The 17,135-nt window shown below is 53.1% G+C and overlaps 2 protein-coding genes across 3 annotated transcripts; both read right to left on the bottom strand.

The window, feature by feature from the left end:
• Nucleotides 1–5,474: 5,474 nt before the first annotated feature.
• On the bottom strand, nt 5,475–9,050 carry TREM2 (triggering receptor expressed on myeloid cells 2). 2 transcript variants are annotated; one of them, XM_010404376.4, is made up of 4 exons: nt 8,905–9,050; nt 6,757–7,098; nt 6,400–6,457; nt 5,475–6,286 (listed from the first exon to the last, which is right to left on the bottom strand). In XM_010404376.4, the coding sequence occupies exons 1-4, from the start codon at nt 8,942–8,944 to the stop codon at nt 6,073–6,075; spliced, it is 654 nt and encodes a 217-aa protein (XP_010402678.1). In that variant the 5' UTR covers nt 8,945–9,050; the 3' UTR covers nt 5,475–6,072. The 2 variants fall into 2 exon arrangements, with proteins under 2 accessions (XP_010402678.1, XP_010402679.1); XM_010404377.4 differs by having other exon boundaries at nt 6,400–6,454.
• Nucleotides 9,051–10,814: 1,764 nt separating this feature from the next.
• Nucleotides 10,815–16,810, bottom strand: LOC104692532. Its single transcript, XM_010404598.4, has 8 exons — nt 16,625–16,810; nt 15,292–15,615; nt 14,683–14,970; nt 13,749–14,078; nt 13,022–13,097; nt 12,141–12,256; nt 11,754–11,803; nt 10,815–11,298 (listed from the first exon to the last, which is right to left on the bottom strand). The coding sequence occupies exons 1-8, from the start codon at nt 16,671–16,673 to the stop codon at nt 11,098–11,100; spliced, it is 1,434 nt and encodes a 477-aa protein (XP_010402900.3). The 5' UTR covers nt 16,674–16,810; the 3' UTR covers nt 10,815–11,097.
• Nucleotides 16,811–17,135: the final 325 nt, after the last annotated feature.

Genomic DNA, 17,135 nt, shown 5'->3' with positions numbered 1-17,135 from the left:
GCAGCTTTTACTCTGTGTTGGGATCTTGTGATGGGGTGTGGGGAGGGCAAAGGGGGGCTTTGGGGTGGCTGGATAGCCCTGCCCCAGGGATGGCCGGACAGGCCCTGCTCCCTGCCCCAGGGATGGCCGGACAGCCCTGCCCTGCCCCAGGGATGGCCGGACAGCCCTGCCCTGCCCTGCCCCAGGGATGGCCGGACAGCCCCTGCTCCCTGCCCCAGGGATGGCCGGACAGCCCCTGCTCCCTGCCCCAGGGATGGCCGGACAGGCCCTGCTCCCTGCCCCAGGGATGGCCGGACAGCCCCTGCTCCCTGCCCCAGGGATGGCCGGACAGCCCCTGCTCCCTGCCCCAGGGATAGCCGGGCAGCCCTGCCCTGCCCTGACCCAGGGATGGCCGGGCAGCCCCTGCTCCCTGCCCCAGGGATGGCCGGACAGCCCTGCCCTGACCCTCTGTCCTGACCTGGTGTAGCCGTGCACTCCCTGCCCTCAACCAGAATGACCGGACAGCCCTGCCCTGACCTGGTGTGGCCAAACAAAACCCCTGCACCCCCATAGCCCAAAAGAGGCCAAACAGCACCTGCCCTCACCCCCTGCCCTCACCCAGCATGGCTGGACAGCCCCTGCCCTGTTCCAAGGTGGCCGGAGAGCTCCTGCCCTCACCCTGGGCCCTGTGGGGCCAGCACGGCCATCTTGGCCCCCATCTCCCCTCAGCCCCATCCTGCCATATTGCTGCCTGTGGGTGCTGCTCCTGCAGCCCCAGGGCTGGGCTGTGGGTGCTGAGGGGACCGAGGGACATCGGGGTGTTCCCCCAGAGGTGCTCCTGGCGTGAGGGCTCTCTGGGAGCGGGACCCTCCATCCTGGCCTGCGGTTCTGTCTTAGGGATGAGGCAGCGCCTCAAGATGGCGGCGTGTGGGGAAAGGAGAGGGCTCTGCCTCAGGCCTGAGCAGGGCCTTCCAAGAGCTGGGGGAGGAAGAAAGAAAGGCAGAAAGAAAGAAAGACAGGAAGACAGGAAGGAAGGGAGGAAGGCTGGCTTTGAGCTGGTCATTATTGCTTCGTGTGTCCCTCAAGAGTGGGGCAAACATGTGCTGGGTGCGGGCTGTGTGGGAAGAGGCTGTGCCACCATTCCTGCCTGGAAAGGGGCAGGGAAATGTGAAATGTGCCTGGCAGTGGCTCCATGTCCTGGCAGGGTTGTGGGCACAGTACTCAGGTGCCTTGGAGATGCTCCATTCCTTGCTGCAGGATTCAATGCATTCTGTAATTATCCCTAAAGTCGCCTGGAAGCTGCGCCGGAGCCTGGGGAGTGTCCGTGGAAGCAGCAATGGGGTCTGTACCTGTCCCACTCCATCCTCACGTGCCCCACTGCCCTCCTCTCCAAGATTTAATTCCCTTATATTCCAGGACGGTGATTCCTCCTCGTCCCCAACTCCCAGGTATCCTGTCATTATCTTTTTTAGCCCAAACACAGCCAAATGAAGACCCTTAGAACGAGCTTATTTCTGTGTTTTGGCACGAAAAGAGTTGTCCTCTTAGGAGGCTTCAGTGGGCTTTGAAAGCTTTAAGAGATGCTGAATTTCTGAGTCTCCTGTAATCCCTCTGGGCATGCTGCTCATCCCCAGGATTGGAGCTGCACGCACCCTGCAATATGAGAAATAGTTAATGGTACAAACTCCACACCAACATTTCGTCATCTCAAAATCCCCCAGAACACAAGGGTGTCAGTCAGGAATTGGTCAATACAGTGATGATCACAAAAAAAACCCCAAACCAAACAAACAAAAAGAAAGAAAGGAAATGACAGTATGTAAGAACATTGACAGTGGGAAGCTGGGACAGGAAATGAGAACAATCATGCAAGCCTATTTAGGAAGTCAGAAATCACTTTCTTTAGCTATTATGATGTAATTTTCTAGCTTTATTTTCAGACAATTTGAAGTAGAATAATCAAATCATCTCAGATATAATGGTAAAAAAACTGGTATCATGTAGTCACATCAGAGCAGTCAACAGAATTTACTTTTCTCTCTCTCCCTCACCTTCAGAATTGCACAAGACTCACAGGCAGAGCAGAGCTTATCCAATCCATGGATGTATTCCCTGCCTTTCCACCTTCCTTCCCTCCCCTGCCACCCCGTATCCAGAGTCTTTCTGCAATCTTGATATCCAAAAATTAAACCCATTTTTGTGTCCTGTTCAGCATCCTCGGTCTCCTGCTCACAGAATTAAGAGGAAAATCTCAGATGAATCTGGGGATTTATCCATAATCCCTGAGGGATGTTTGCTCATACCACCACGATAACAGGGTTCTGTAGTTGGATCAACAGGGGTGTAATCTGTAATAAAGTCAAGCTAGATTTATCCTGGAGCACGGGTGTGTGTTAATAAACAACAGGGAAATACAGAGTTATTTCTTTGTAAAACAAGTCAATACCTTGGAGTGTAAATTCCACCCCAGCAGCTCAAGCTGATGACAGTTCATACTATAAAGCAGACAAATATTTTCCAAGAAGCCCCTTGTTTATTAAAACACATCAAGTGCATTGCTCGTCTCTCTGAAGCCCAGGAAAAAGCTCATGGCTTCAAAATAAAGCAGATTTTCACCACTTTGCTGGGTTTTATCAGATTGGGCAGTAATTAACGCTTTATTTGTGAGTATTTAAGTGCAGAGGAAGCAGCTCACTTGGCCTGGCTGTGGTGCTGTATCAGCTGCTGCCAGACACAACCAGTTTCCTGTATTTGGGTTTACAACTCCCTGCCATTTCAAAACAGAGCAGTTTGGAAAAGCAAATGCAGCACAGCCTCCCTCGGAGTTTGCCCACCAAGCTGCTGTGCTGTTGGAAAAGTGCAGTCATTTTCCAGGGAAATGGTGCATCCAGGTGTGTCCTTCCCCTCACCCCATCACCCACCCTCAGCAGCTGGGTACAAACCGAGTTGGGCGGTTTTTGCTTCAAAAGATCAGCCTTGGCTCATCTACAGCTGCAAATATTTCCTCCTTGACTTGTGAAATGGGGGAAGAGCAGAGGGGATGTGTGGCAAAAGGGAATGTGAGCTCAGAGAAGTTGAGGAAACTCGCTCAAACTGCACTTCCTAAGGTTTAAGGGACTGGGCAGAGTCAGCACACGGAATATTTGGAGTGATTGCAAGTAGCAAAGTTTTCCTTTGATGAAGATGTGATGTTGCTCCTGCAGATTCAAGGCCAATTAATGATCAAAATTGTGTATTTTTGTTATTACCATGAGCAAAAAGAAGCAGAAGGGCTGGGACTTCCTCAAATCAATGAAGTGGTTTTTGTCTGCCTTGCAAGAAGGTGTCAGACAACCAACAGATCCAGGGAGCCTGGGAGCTCGAGGAGGTGCCTCACACCCTCTGGGGGTGGATGGAGCTGTTGGATAAATCCCCTGGAGTGGTGTAAAGCAGTGTAAAGCACCAGGGATTTCTGACTGGGGTCTGCCAAGTCCATCCCTTTTCCTGCCATAAGGGACAGAAACGCTTTTGAGTACAAAACTGGACCTTTCGCTGCTCATTTTAAACCTGACTCCCATTCCCAGCTCATCCCTGCCTCCCTGGACAAGGATTGCTGTGAACATCCCGGGTTTCTGGGATCACAAGGGCTTCATCTGCCCTTTTCCTTCTGATGGAGGTGGTGAGGACGAGGAGGAGAACAGCAGCACCCGGATCAGTGGTGGACAGGAAGGAACTCGGCACCACGAGGGCACAGAGACTGCAGGGGAAACCAGGATCTCTCCAGTCCTATTTACAGGAGATGAGGTTAATTTGGGAGGGGACTTGGTGTGTTTTACACTGGATTATGTTTCCAGGATAAAAATTCCAGCACACCAGCCCCGCTGTTTCTGTAACAAGGGTGGTTCTGTGAGGTCAGCACTGATCCACAGCTGGGGGGATCCATCCCAGCAGCGTTTTCCTTGGTACTTGGCGAGCCTGGAGAAGGCTCAGGAGCTTGGATTCCCTTCCTGCAGTGCACCAGGGTTCAAGGACATCCCTCACTGGGATGCAGTGGTCCCTCTCAGGGTCTGTCTTTGATCTTCCCCCTGGAAAACAACAACAACCACAACAGCAACAAAGAGCAGGTGATGTTCCCACATCGATCCATCCCTGGGGACTTTTTCTACAACTAAAAAATCTGACTTTTCCTCCTGCAAAGATTCAGATTGCTCAGAGCCTGTTCCATCTGCTGGTGTAAATAGAAAGTGTCATTTATCAGTGAAGCCAAGTCAGCCACCCCCCCTCCACCAGTTGGCTCCAATTTATTTATCCCATTAGCATGTATCAAAAATCTTAAAAAAAAGAAATTCAGGAATTATCTGTGTCTCAGGAAATTTCCAGGCTCCGATGAGAGCTCTTTAGCACTGACCTGTAATCTTTCTTGTCAAGTAGTAAGAAATTGCTAACTTTTAGAAGATCATTAATCCTTTGATTAACTCACCCCAAACTTCCAGCTTGATGCTGTTCCTTAGTTTGTTTCTCCCCTGGAAATGGCTCCTGAGATGATCTTCTCCCAAGTCATTAAGCTGGAGCTTTCTCAGCTGCACTCTAATCATATTCCATGAGAACGCATTCATCATTCCAGTCCCTCCTGCTTTAATGAGGCTTTGATCAGAGTTACCTTGAATTTGGGACAGCATTTTGCACCAAACACAGGGGTGGAGTCTCCTGTTGGCTCTCACAGGATGGGAGCGCTGAGGGACGGGGAGTTCCCTTTTTTTTTTTTGCAACAGCCCCAAAAGTGCTGAAGAACCTCGAGCTGTGATTCATCGATGGGGAGAAAGGAAAAAACAACCCCCATGAAGTGTCCAGGTCAGCCAGCACAGGGACAGAGCCAATGTCAGCACAGAGGGAACGGGAGCAAGGGAAGGACAGAACCAGCCCCAGAAATATTTCTGTCCCAACCCCATTTGGTTTTGATTAATACAATCCTACCAAACTACATTCATTATTTTTGATGGTAATCAGTAAAATATTGATTATTTCCTTTTTATTTCCTTGGAAATATATTATTTCAGATGGCAAATTCCTCTCTGTGGATGCAGTCATACAGCAGGTCACCTGTCTGTACCAGCAGAGAGCAACAAACACATTTTCTTCCCCAAAAGTTGCTGATTTCAGACTGAGAACCTCACTGTGGTGGGAGGGAGAAGCCTCAGAAGGACAAAGGTTGCCAGATGCCCCACCATGAAGTTCAATTTCTGGACAAAACACAGAACTACTCTAAAAGTGAGAACCCAAACCCTTGTTTAATTAAAATAAGTAAATTTCAGCCATTGCTCCTCTGGGCAATGAGAGGTTGGGCTCTGAGCTGCCGCTCCTGCATGGAGCTGGCTCTGGATGTTCCAGCCTGTCCCGCTGGCTCTGAGTGTTCCTGGATGTTCTAAACACATCAGGGTGTTCCAAGCATCACCCCTGCTCCGGGACATCACTGTGACCCGGTGTCCTGCAGCTCCTTACCAGGAATCCACACCAAGCCAGGGAATCAGCCGGATTTTATTCAGCTTTGCAGGGAAAAGAAATGTGAGTGCCCATGGGTTTGGAGCCCGGGAGAGCTGAGTGCAGCTTCACTGTGGGGAGGGATGAACAACCATCACATGGGAGAGGAAATACCGGGAGAACGACAGAGAGAGACAGCTCCTGTGTTCACAAAGTCCCTTCAGAGAAGAGGACGCCGGCTAGAGCTGCAAGGAGACCACATCCCTTCCTGATAAATCCTGAAGATCCTTACCCCTCTCCTCAGGGATTTTCTCCAAGCATCCCCACTGTCCAAAGCAGCTTTTGGGAGCTGCTCTTCCTCACCTTGGAAAGACAGAATCTGTCACCTGGCTCTGCCCTGAGGTGACAGGGAGTTGATGGGTGTCAGTTCCAACCGTGATGGGATGGTCCTGGCAATGATATTTGGAATAACTGCCTGGGGATGTGGTGCCAGGGGGAAGAGGTGATGAAGAAGATGGTGACATTCCCTCTCCAGAGTGACAGGCTCTTCCAGACCTGTGTTTAGGAGCCATCCTTTTCTTACAGCAGGTGGCAAACGCTTGATTTTCCTTTCCCATGGATTCCCTTTGGCTTGGCTCACGCAGAGCTCTCCCAGGAGAGGCCAATTCCACCGTGTCTGAGGTCAGCAGGGAATGGGAGCACCTGCTGCTCTCCCAGGCCTGGGTTCTGCCCTCTTTCCCTGTTCTTCCTGCTGTGGCCAATGACACAGAGCAGCACAGCCACCATGAACTTGGCCACCAGGAATCCAGCGAGGATGTAGAAAACAGTGAAATCCACTTTGGGACGGGACCTGTGGGGAACCAGAAATGCAACCATGAGGGGATGGTTCCACCTCTACAGAAACACTTGTACTGCTGCCTTAGTCCTAGGAAGACAAGAGATCCCAAGGAATTTCAGGCTCACCTGGAGATGCTCTGCACAGCTCTGGGCTCCTCTGGCACATGGGTCACCAGGCTGGCTGCTGATGGAAACACAACAGTTTAGTCTGCAGATGTTTCTGGGTGATGTTCAGCTGGGCAGGTAGCCCAGGTGAGACGGGGCACTGGGAACAATCTGGGCACCAATGAGGTGTAAGTCAGGAATAAAAAGAGGAAGTGAAACACAGAACCTCCTTAGAGTGAGACAAAAGTAGATATTGCCTCAAGCGGGCCTTTGGCAGCTGCGGACACCCATGAAATTCCAAAAAGGAACCCGTGAAATTCCAATACCAACCCGTGAAATTCCAGCAGAGACTCTCCAACTCCGAGCCCCAGGACGTACCTGCCAGCACTTCCACCTGCACCTTCCTCAGGCTCCTGGTGTCCCCCAGGAAATCCGTTTTGCACTGGTACAGCCCCGCGTCCTCCTTCCGCAGGCGCCTCATGGTGACGGTCAGGAGCCCGGCGCGGGCGTTGTCCCTGATGGAGGTGGTGCCTCTCCTGTTCCTGGGGAAGGGCAGCCACAGGGTCGGGGCGCTCACCACGTGCTGGCACCGGCTCTCGTCCAGCTGCCGGCACCAGCTCTTCTCCCGCCACCACTGCCGGGGGTCGTAGGAGCAGTTGACAGAAATGGTGTCGCCCTCCATGGCGGCCACCACGGTGACGTTCTCTGCAGCACAGGATGCTATGAGGGACAGAGGGACAGAGGGACAGAGAGACAGAGGGACAGAGGAGTGAGCCAAGGCTCTCCCAGGTCTGTCCCTCACTGTGGGAGTGCTGAATGTCATTTTCATCTTCTAGTGATAGCAGCTGTCACCCATAGGGCTGTCACCTGTAGGGCTGTCACTCATAGGGTGTCACCTGCAGGTCTGTCACTCGTAGGGTGTCACCTGCAGGGCTGTTACTTATGGGGCTGTCACCCATAGGGCTGTCACCCATAGGGCTGTCACTCATAGGGTGTCACCTGTAGGGCTGTTACTCATGGGGCTGTCACCCATAGGGCTGTCACCTGTAGGGCTGTCACCTATAGAGCTGTCACCCATAGGGGCTGTCACCTGTAGGGTGTCACCTGTCTGCTTCCCCATGACCAACCCACTGTGCTCAGATCTTGGCTCAGATATTCTGGAATTTGTCCCAGTGACACCTCCAAACCCGCCCTGCTCACTGGTTCCTTCTGAATCCCACCCCTGGTTTGCAAATCCAGTTTAACACTTTTTTCCACCCTATCTTTTAATATCTTACTAATTTTAACCATGTTGATAACTGGGTTTTGTCTGCTTTTTTTTTTTATTGTCTTGATTCCTCATTTCTAATTTCCATTCCTCTTTGTGACAGGCAGAGGCAGAGGGGACAGTCTGAGCTATTAATACTTCCAGAGAGAAGTGCAATGTGGTATTTGTGGAAATCTCTATTTCTAGTGAAAAAAAGTCACAGGCAAATGCTTCTGTGAAACCATAAGTAATGATAAAACAGAAGTAAATTTAAAAATAGGCTCTTGTAAGGACTTTGTGCTGGCTGAGCCTTTTAATAACAGTTCTTACAATAATTTCAACAATTCTAAGTGAATTGTAAACTAAAAAATCTGAAGTTCTTTCAGTTTGACTGGAAGACCTAAAACGGATCTGTGCTCTTCAAGTATCCAATACCTACAGAGCTTTATCCTGATATGTTTCTCCACTCGGTTGTTCCAGTCAGGGTTTACCTCATGGAATATCCAATCCAGTCCTGTTCAATTCCTCCAAAACTCTTTAACTGCTTCTCCTGTTTTCCCTTCCTTCCTCCAGCTCTGGTCCTTCAGCCCCAGAATTCCCAGAGCACTGCAAAACATTTCTCAAACAGAATCATTGAAAGATTCCCTGATGTCCTTCTGGAAAATGTTGTGTCATCCTCTTTTGAACCAATTCTGCTGGCAGATCATAAACTTTTGGTGTTCCTCCTCCCTTCCTGGGTGCTACTGGGAAAAGTACCGTGAATTTTTCCCAAACTCATTCCAATTTTTGGGACAGGTTCCTGTGCTCCCACAGCCTGAGTCTGCTGCCTTTCCCTGCAACAGGATCTGGGATTCTCAAAGTGCTGCAGAGAGCCCCAGCTGGGCTCTGTACCTTGGTTCCCATGTCAGATGGACATTCCTTTCCAGGCTGGAAATACCCAGGTGCTTGGGATTCCAGAGCTGCGCCCTTCGCTGGGTTTCATGTCCCTCCCCTTGAGCCCTGCCTGTGGTCATTTGCTTCTATGTAAATCCCCTTTGCAAATGCAAGCACCCAGGATTTTGCAATTCCACCTTGCATGCAGGACTTCTCTCATCAGTGCTTCCTGTTCTGACCCAAAACGATCCCTGTGAGGAAATCTGGGAGCACTGGGATCACCACTGGCCTTTTGGTAAAGAAAGGGAGAAGGGAAAACTCTGAGGATGGAGCCTTCACATAGAGGCCAAACTTTGCCCCAATCCTTCGCCCTTTACCTGAACCCCAAAGCCACGTGCAGTTCTTACCTGACAGGAAAACCAAGGTGAGGTGCAGGAGCTTCTCCATGGAGCTGAGCAGAGAAGGGGCAGGAGAGGAGCCTGGAGCAGAGCGACACTGGCTCTGCCTATGGGCAGCTCCTCTCCCCCTCCCCGCTCTGCCGGAAGGAAGGAGCACGGGGAACTTGGCATCTTTTTCATCCTGCACATTGAGCAATTCTCCAGGGATGGGCATTGCCCTCGTGAGCTGAAAATTCAGGCATCAGCATTGCCCAGTCCCAGCCACAGCTCAGCTTAGACAGCCTGGGAGGGAGCACCACGTGGTGGCCTGAAGCCACAGGCCTGGGTGTCTGCTCCCACTGGAGCAGGATTTCATGGAATCACAGAATGGTTTAGGTTGGAGGGACCTTAAAGATCATCCAGTCCCACCCCCTGCCTGGGCAGGGACACCTCTCACTATCCCAGATTGCTCCAAGCCCCGTCCAACCTGGCCTTGGACACTTCCAGCAATGGGACAGCCACAGCTTCTCTGGGCACCCTGTGCCAGGGCCTCACCACCCTCACAGGGAAGAATTTCTTCCCAATATCCCAGTGGCAGTGGGAAGCCATTCCCCTTGTCCTGGCACTCCAAGTGTGATGGTGATAAACCACAATAAATGATTTACAGGAGCTGTGCATGGGGGCAGTTTCTGGAAAGCCAAAAGGGAAAGGGAGGCTCTCATGGTAGCTCTGGCAGCATCCCAAGGGTGAAGGAGGGCAAAGACATCATCTCCTGGGTTTTCAGGAGGAAGAAGAGCCTGTGCATGGATCCTTGTCTGGAATCCAACAGACAGCAGGGCAGGGGCACTGGGAGAAGCTGTGGGTGCTTTGAACAAGCCCAGCACCCACCTTTGTTCCATAGCTGGCACAAAGGACACAGGATCTGTGCTGGGGACACTGATTCTGAGCCAGCCAACGCCACAGCTCTGGACGGGCTCAGGAATGCAGTCATGGAACCCCCAGAGCATCAGCAAACTGGGAGGCTGGGGGTGGGCTGCTGGTTTTTCATTTTTGAAGGGGTTTATTTACTTCCTTGCAAGTACAAATAGACCCTGGCTTCGAAACTGGTGTGGTGCTAAACCTGCAGGCCTGGCCCTTCCTAAATGTGCCTTTCCTCGAGTTAGTGGTTAAGAAAATGGTCCCTCACAGCGACCAGAAATTCTCTGTGAGGTGACTGATGGCAGTTTTTGTTCCTTCTTGTTCTGGTGAGCACAAATCTGGATTCTCTTCGAGAATCTCCCAGAAAATGCCTCTCTTCCACTCCACTGTTTTTTGCTATTACTCTTCCACAGCTTGACCCAATGCAGCTGCACGAAGAGCAAATCATTACGGGAACGTTGGGCTGAATGAACCATTTCCAGAACCATTTTCTTTTTCTTTCTGTCAGGTTAACTCTGAAAATCTCAAAGAATTTCCATCAGCCTCCCTGCTGCAGCCCTGGCAAGAGAAGCCTGTTGGATGTGACTGGCCTGGGAATGAGGGCTGGTTCAGGCCACGTCAGTCTGTCACCTCCAGCAGGGCTTGGGGCAAAGAAATCAGGAGCCAGAGCTCCTGGAGAAATGGAACTGAGCCCCACAAACTCACTTCATGTTGCTCCCCACATGACTGGTAAATAAAATGCGTCATTTGGAGCGTTTCCAGCAGAGACAGGGAAGTGCAGGAGCTGGCTCTGCTCATTCTTAGGATCCGGCACTCGCATCCCCAACCCGTTCCATGAAAAAGGAACCCAGCCACAGCAAAGTTTGAGTTCGATGCCTGCAGCACTGGAATGAGTTTGCTTGGCTGCAGCAGCTGGATCCCTGGGATTGGGGCAGGATTTGTACCAGGACACAGCTGGAATACCCCACCCAGCCATGTCCAGACTGCTCCTTTCCACAAGGCCAGGCCTCCACAGCTGCCTCTCCAAGACTCTGCACTTTAATGGAACTGGAAAAGCAGATGTACAAGAGATCCTGGGAATTCCCCCACAGCTCTGTCTGACCCCAGACAATCTGCCACAAAAGTGGCAAAACCTCTGCTCGGCCCTAACAGGAGGGAGGGCTGAAAATGCACAGGCATACCCCACACAGGGCAGCAAAACTCAGCTTGTCCCCCCGTGTCCATCCACACACCTCCTACTCCTCATTCCCACTCTGTATTCCAGTTCCTTTCTCCCATTTCTGGGTTGTTGGGGCATTCTGTGCTTCATTCCCTGCCGTTCCTTGGGGCCTGGTTGAAGGCGATGATGGCGTATTCCACATTTTGGGGGTTCCTGTGGGCCTGACTTGGTTCCACATTGCTGTAAATCGGATCCTCGGGGCTGGGGTGGGACTGAATGTCCATGTTGATGTATGCTGGCCCTTTGCTGTCATCCTGAGAACTTTCCCTCCTTCCAGTGCTACCAGGCTAGGAAAAGAAAGGGAAAACACTCATGAGTCAGTGCCAGGCCACAGCTGCTGCCAGGAGAATGAGATTTTCCCACAAAGAGAAGAAAAGCTGTGTCAAAATTTACCTTTGGTCATGACAGAGGTGAAAGAGCAGAGAACTCTGTTCTTCACCACCTCTCCTGGATACAGGTGACAACCTCGTGCTCTGACCCTGCTTGCTACTCCTCGACTCCTTTCTCAGGGGTTACTAGAATTTGCTCCACTGGGTTTGTTCCTACTGGAGGTTCCTTGCATTAATTACCCCCCTCTCTCTCCAGCTAGGAATGTTCCTTTCTCTGCTGATGTTAAATACCATTTCTCTCCTGTTTTTAACCAAGCTGAGCTCTGAGGTCTTCACCAGGAGGGTCTGACAGCTCCTCGCAGACTGTTGGTCAGGGATTTGGCACCGTGTGGGAAACGTTTCGTTTTCCTTACCTGTGCTGTGCCCTCTGCTCCGTCACTGGTGTCCTCTGCTTCTCTGATACCTTCAGGATGAGACAAAATCAGTGGGTTTAGATGCAGAGAACTCCATGAAAAGCTCTGCCTGAGGAGGTTTGGGAAAGCCGTGGGATTGCCTGGTGATGGGAGCAGTGCCTCTGCCCTGAGCCTGGGAACACTTTACTCTCACTTTCCTCCTCCTCTAAGGTGTTTGCACCCCTGTGCAGGGTCTGGAGGAACCTGGGTTTGATTTATTGTGAGGGGAGGCAGCGGGGAGCCTTGAGGCCTCCCAGCCTGACCTTCTCAGGGCACTGGGAATGAGCTCAGCTGGAGCACAGTGATGGCAGGGAAGGCCCTGCTTGGGACAATCCCAGCTCCACGTACCTGTTCTCCCCAGGAGCTTGGAGTACCTCACACACAGAATTATGGAGGCGATGAGGGCCAGGATGAGCAGGATGAGCAGCACCACGGACAGGATGAGGAAGGCGTTCCCATCACAGCTGGAGGAGAGGAAGGGAGTTACCAGTGTGGGATGGTTTCAGAGCCCATCACCAAACAGGGACCAAAAGATGGACTGGGACAGGTTTTATGTGCTCGGTTCAAGAACTTGGAAGAGGGTCTGGTTCTCCTGCAGGATCCTCCATCTATGAGGATGGGCAAGTCCCTGCTGATCCAGAAGGGAACCTCCCCTGGTTCATGGTTCTTGATTTTCCCACCTGGCTGTGCCTTCTGAGCTTCTCCTAGACTTTTCTCCTGGCTGTCTCCAGAAACAAGCCACTGTTCAAAGCTCTGAGCACAATTCCAAGCTCTCTGGAGCAGGGATGATTCTTGGGTTCTGCGTGCTGCTGTAGCATTGATGACAGCAGATGTCCAAAGGGGAAAAAATCCTTCACATTTAACAGGTAGATGGATTAAAGAGCAGCCAAGGACTGTCCCATTGTTAAATACTCAGACAGGAGTGAGCAAAGTCGAGGCTCAGGGCAGACTCTGGGGGTTCTGTTCATGTGAAGTGCAGAGCCCAAAGGGAGAAGGATAAAGAAGTAGAGAAGCACCTACAGAAGGCTGTGATACGATTTTACCAATCTGCCTCTTCCTTTGGAATTAGGGTTAGGGCAGGAGCTGGAGGAGGAGAGGCCACCTTTGGTGAGGATCCTGTCCTATCCAATTCCTCTGCAGTGGAAGGAGTGCCCAGGGCCTGCCTGCCCAGGTGTACAACGTGAAGAACTTGTGTGTGCTCAGGCTCAGAGACTCTTTCTAGGCCTTACCTGGGTTCTGGGCTGTCGCCCAAAAGGGTTTCTTGACCTTTGTTTTCAGCATCGGCAAATCCTCCTGGAGGCAACGCTGCAATCACAGACATGAGGAGAGCAGTGGTCACTGTGGGGCTGCTCTGCATTCAGCAGAAACCCCCAGGCCACTGCTGTTCCTGTGCCCAGGGCCCTGATCCCGTGAGTTTATCCAGAGCATCCCAATGTCCCCTCCCATTGCCTGCACTGCCTGCTCCGTCAGTCCTGTGAGAGCCAGGCTGCAGCCTGGGGCTGCTCTGCCACGACCAGGGGCCTCAGTGCCAGCCCTTACTGTTCAAACATCATCTGAATGAGAAACCAGAAGTCACAGATCTATAAAATCTGAGTCTAAAGTTGTTCCCTTGACAACCCAATGGGAAGGCCTTTGAAAGCCAAAGGATGAGTCACTCTAAAGGGGCTATAAAGTCACTATAAAGAACTGATATCAGACACTGAGGGACAGAAACCCCTCTCAGGACAGCTGAAGCTGCTCCCAGGTTAAGGAGGAGCAGCACAGCACCGATGTGGATCTGCTCCCATCCCTGCTGCTATTCCACAGGGTGGTGGCCATGAGAAGGTCCAAAGCTGTAGGGTGTGGGCAGGCAAACATAGGCAAGGTGGGAGGTGGGGTAAGCTGGGCAGTACAGAGGGAGAGAGCAGGGAAAGGAGTCTGGAATCTCTGACTGTGTCCTGACAGATCCATACCCACCCTTGGAAACGCTGAGCGTGACCTCCTCCATGCGGGACAGACCGGAGCTCTCCTGGAGCGCACACCAGTACACGCCCGCATCCTGCACCTGCAGCTGCTCCATGGTGATGGTGACAATGCCCTGCTGGGTGTCATCCTGGATCCTGACACTGCCTTCCCGAGCCGTGCTCTGTCCCCCTGGGGGCTCTGAGCTGGTGGTGACCAGCACCTTACACATTTCCTCCTCTTCCTTTTTGCACCAGGCTTTGTTGACAGCCCTGTAGTCTACGATCTTGTAGTGACACCGGACAGTGACGTTGCCTGACTCCTCAGCTGTGAAATTCTGGGTCCCTGGAAAACACTCGACATGTGTGCTGAGACCCCAAAGTGGGATCTGACAGCGGCACCTCCTCCCCAGCACTGGAATACCCCAGAGCTGCATCCACCTCCACACACGTGGAGCAGAAGGGGACTGGACCCAGAGTCCCCATGCAGAGGTTTGGGGGTCCTGTCCCCCTCCTCTGGTTCCCCCAGGGTGGGACACTCAGCCCATAGGGTCTGGGAGGGTTGGTGGCTGTGGGGCCAGAGCAAGAGCAATGCCAGGCATGGGGGAGGGTCCCAGCAGTGCCCAGTGGGAACCAGTGCTGGAGCCACTGGTCTGACCCTGTGGGAAGCAGTTGGGATGAGCAGCCCCATTTGTGGGACTCACAGGAACCTCCTCTGAGTCTCTGCTGGGAGCAGACAGAGCACAAAGGGCCTGGCCTGAGCTTTGGCTTGAAGGTGCCAGGGATCAGCTGGCACCGTGTGTGCTGGAGGGATGGGCAGGGGGAGAGAGAGGTGTCACCTGGGCTGAGAGCTGCCACATCCACACCGGGCTGCCAGGACGGGCTCACTCTTGGGCAGTGAGAGTGCAGTAGGAACCCACCCTCGGACACAGAGCACAGCAGGTACTCACTCTTAAACACAGAGAGCACGACCTCTCTTATCCAGGTGTGACCAGGGCCCAGTGCACACCAGTACACACCAGTGTCCCAGGTCTGCAGCTTCCTCTTGGTGACGGTGAGAGTGCCTTGCTCAGTGCTGTACTCGATCCGTGCTCTGTCTTGTGGGGATTTCCTTCCACTCTGTCTTGAATTTCTTTGTACCAGGATGGTGCAGTCTGTCTGCTCTCTGCGGCACCAGGCCACGCCATACCCGATCGGGCACTGCACTAACAGGGTGTCCAACTCCCACTTGAGCAGCTCTGTGAAACACCAAAGGTGGTCACTGCCTGGTCACTTCTGGGCACACAGGCACCTGGGACAGACCATGCCCTCGGGCAGCTCCCTCAGGAGAGCCTCTTGTCAGGGCAGGGGTGAGGTGGGGCAGGACACGAGGGAGCCGGGAGGCAGCAGGACCAGCCAGGTCTCCCAGTGTGGGAGGGAAAGCAGGGAGCGAGGCTGGGAATGGGGCTGGGGGGATCAGGGGAAGCTGCTCAGCTGTGGGGGAGAGGGGGGAAGAGCAGGGAAGGAATGATGTTGCTTCCTGACAACACTTGGCTTTGGGTGGGACTACAGGTACTCACCCTTGAAAACATTCAGTGAGATTTTCTTTAGTACATGTCCAGTGTAATGATTAATACAGGAATATGTGCCTGAGTCCTCTGACTGGAGGTCAGTCATGGTGACGGACACAGTCCTACTAGTGCTGTCATCCTTCATTTTAACTCTCCTGTCCTTGGGTTGTTCCCCGTATTGGTATACCCACGCTAATTCTTGACATCTTCTGTTTATCTCAAGGCACCAGGATTTTGTGTGCCAATCTTCAGTCTGTGCTTTATAAGGACACTCGACATTCAGAGTGCCCCCTTCCCGACGTCTCTCAGCTTCAGGGGTTTGGCCCTGGAGAGCTGGAAGGATCAGATGTGGTGAGGGAGAGGAGAGCTGATCGCAGAATCGCAGTCACAGAATCACAGAACCACAGAATCCACGAGGTTGGAAAAGACCTTTGAGATCAACCTATGCCCTAACACCACCCTGTCACCCAGACCTTGGCACCAAGTGCCACACCCAGTCTTGTCTTTAACACCTCCAGGGACAGTGACTCCACCACCTCCCTGGGCAGCCCCTTCCAATGCCCAATCGCTGTTTCTGTGAAGATGCAGGGCTGCCCACAGCCTCCCGAGGGAAACTCTGCCTGTCACCTTCTCCAAAACCCCAAATCCCTTCCCCGTGCTGAATTCATCTGCTTGGAAACGGGACGGGCAATGTTGAGATTTGAGCTGGGGCTGCAGCTGTGGTTTAAAGCCCACAGACAAGCACAGGCTGCTCCAGGGGCTGGGCCATGAGTGGTGCAGTGTCTGGAGCTCTCCCAGCAAACCAGCCCCTTGGCACTGCTCCTCCCTGCAGGCAAATGGGGACCACCCCCTGCCCACACAGCGCTCTGGGGGCTGGGGCTCAGTTTGGGATGGTGGGAAGGGGCAGAGGGAAGGAGCTGGGGTAGGATGTGCAGCCCGCAGCTCCCCCGTGCCACATCCCCAGCGATGCCAGCGGCTCCTGGCTGTGAGGCTGTGCTGGGTGCAGCTTCATTCCCCAGCCCACCACATTCTGGGAGCTTTGTGCTCTCTGCAGGGCTGGTGAGGTGCAGGTGGTGCCTTGGGCACTGTCCTGACCCAGGACTGCTACCACAGGAGCCGAGCGGGGCCAGCGTGGTGGGAAAGCTCGGTGCTCCCAGGGTGGATCATCCCAGCAGCCTGCAGCAGCCAGGGGTGTGTGGTGGGAATTGGGGCTGCCCTTCCCTCCCACCCCTGCAGCAGTTGCCCAGATCAGAGCCCCGGTGGTGTTGGAGGAGCTCCCCGGGCAGCAGGAAGTGGGCAAGGGTGTCCCCGTGCCCAGGGACACGCCGAGCCCTTCTCTTACCTGGGAAGCAGAGTGGCAGCAGCAACAGGGCTCTCAGCTCCATGGCCATCCTCAGGCCCAGGGAAGGGACATCACTGGGGGCTGCCCAGTGTGTCCTGTGCCAGTGTGGGTGTCCTGTGACCCCTCCTGCCCAGCAGTGACACAGCTGGGGGAAGTGCCGAGCTCTTGCCCCAGGCAGAAACACTTCCCCGTGTTTTGTTACAACATTAATATGAACATAATCTCAGGGTGCTTTTGGGGAAGTGGCTGAGCCCAGAGCACAACAACCTGTCCTGGTGCCAAACGCTGTTGCTGCTCTTGCCTGGCTGGTGGCATTTGTTTTGTCACCCTCCTGGCCCCCTCAGCCTGTGGTGAGGGCAACCCACCTGCTTCATTTTCCTTCCTGTCTGGTAGGAGAGAAATGTTCCAGGTTTTGGTGTCACATAAACTTCACTGTAGCTGATTCTGCACCCAAGTGCTTTGCAGGCCTGGGCTCAACCAGGGCTGACAGAGGGAATGGGGAATGGCTTCT

This window comes from Corvus cornix, chromosome 26 (assembly GCF_000738735.6).
Source record: "Corvus cornix cornix isolate S_Up_H32 chromosome 26, ASM73873v5, whole genome shotgun sequence".
Lineage (NCBI taxonomy): Eukaryota > Metazoa > Chordata > Aves > Passeriformes > Corvidae > Corvus > Corvus cornix.
The sequence above is the reverse complement of the archived record's forward strand: the minus strand, read 5'-3'. Positions and strand labels throughout refer to the sequence as shown.

Bases quoted from the DNA above. Each gene is read 5' to 3' on its own strand.
- LOC104692532 (XM_010404598.4), bottom strand. From the start codon at position 16,673: ATGGCCATGGAGCTGAGAGCCCTGTTGCTGCTGCCACTCTGCTTCCCA. The intron at 14,079-14,682 runs GTGAGTACCTGC...AGTGTTTTCCAG, and splicing joins CGTGCTCTCTGTGTTTAAGA to GGACCCAGAATTTCACAGCT. The intron at 11,299-11,753 runs GTAAGGAAAACG...TTCTTTTCCTAG, and splicing joins GAGCAGAGGGCACAGCACAG to CCTGGTAGCACTGGAAGGAG.
- TREM2 (XM_010404376.4), bottom strand. From the start codon at position 8,944: ATGGAGAAGCTCCTGCACCTCACCTTGGTTTTCCTGTCAG. The intron at 7,099-8,904 runs GTAAGAACTGCA...TGTCCCTCATAG, and splicing joins CACCTTGGTTTTCCTGTCAG to CATCCTGTGCTGCAGAGAAC. The intron at 6,458-6,756 runs GTACGTCCTGGG...TGTTTCCATCAG, and splicing joins GCAGGTGGAAGTGCTGGCAG to CAGCCAGCCTGGTGACCCAT.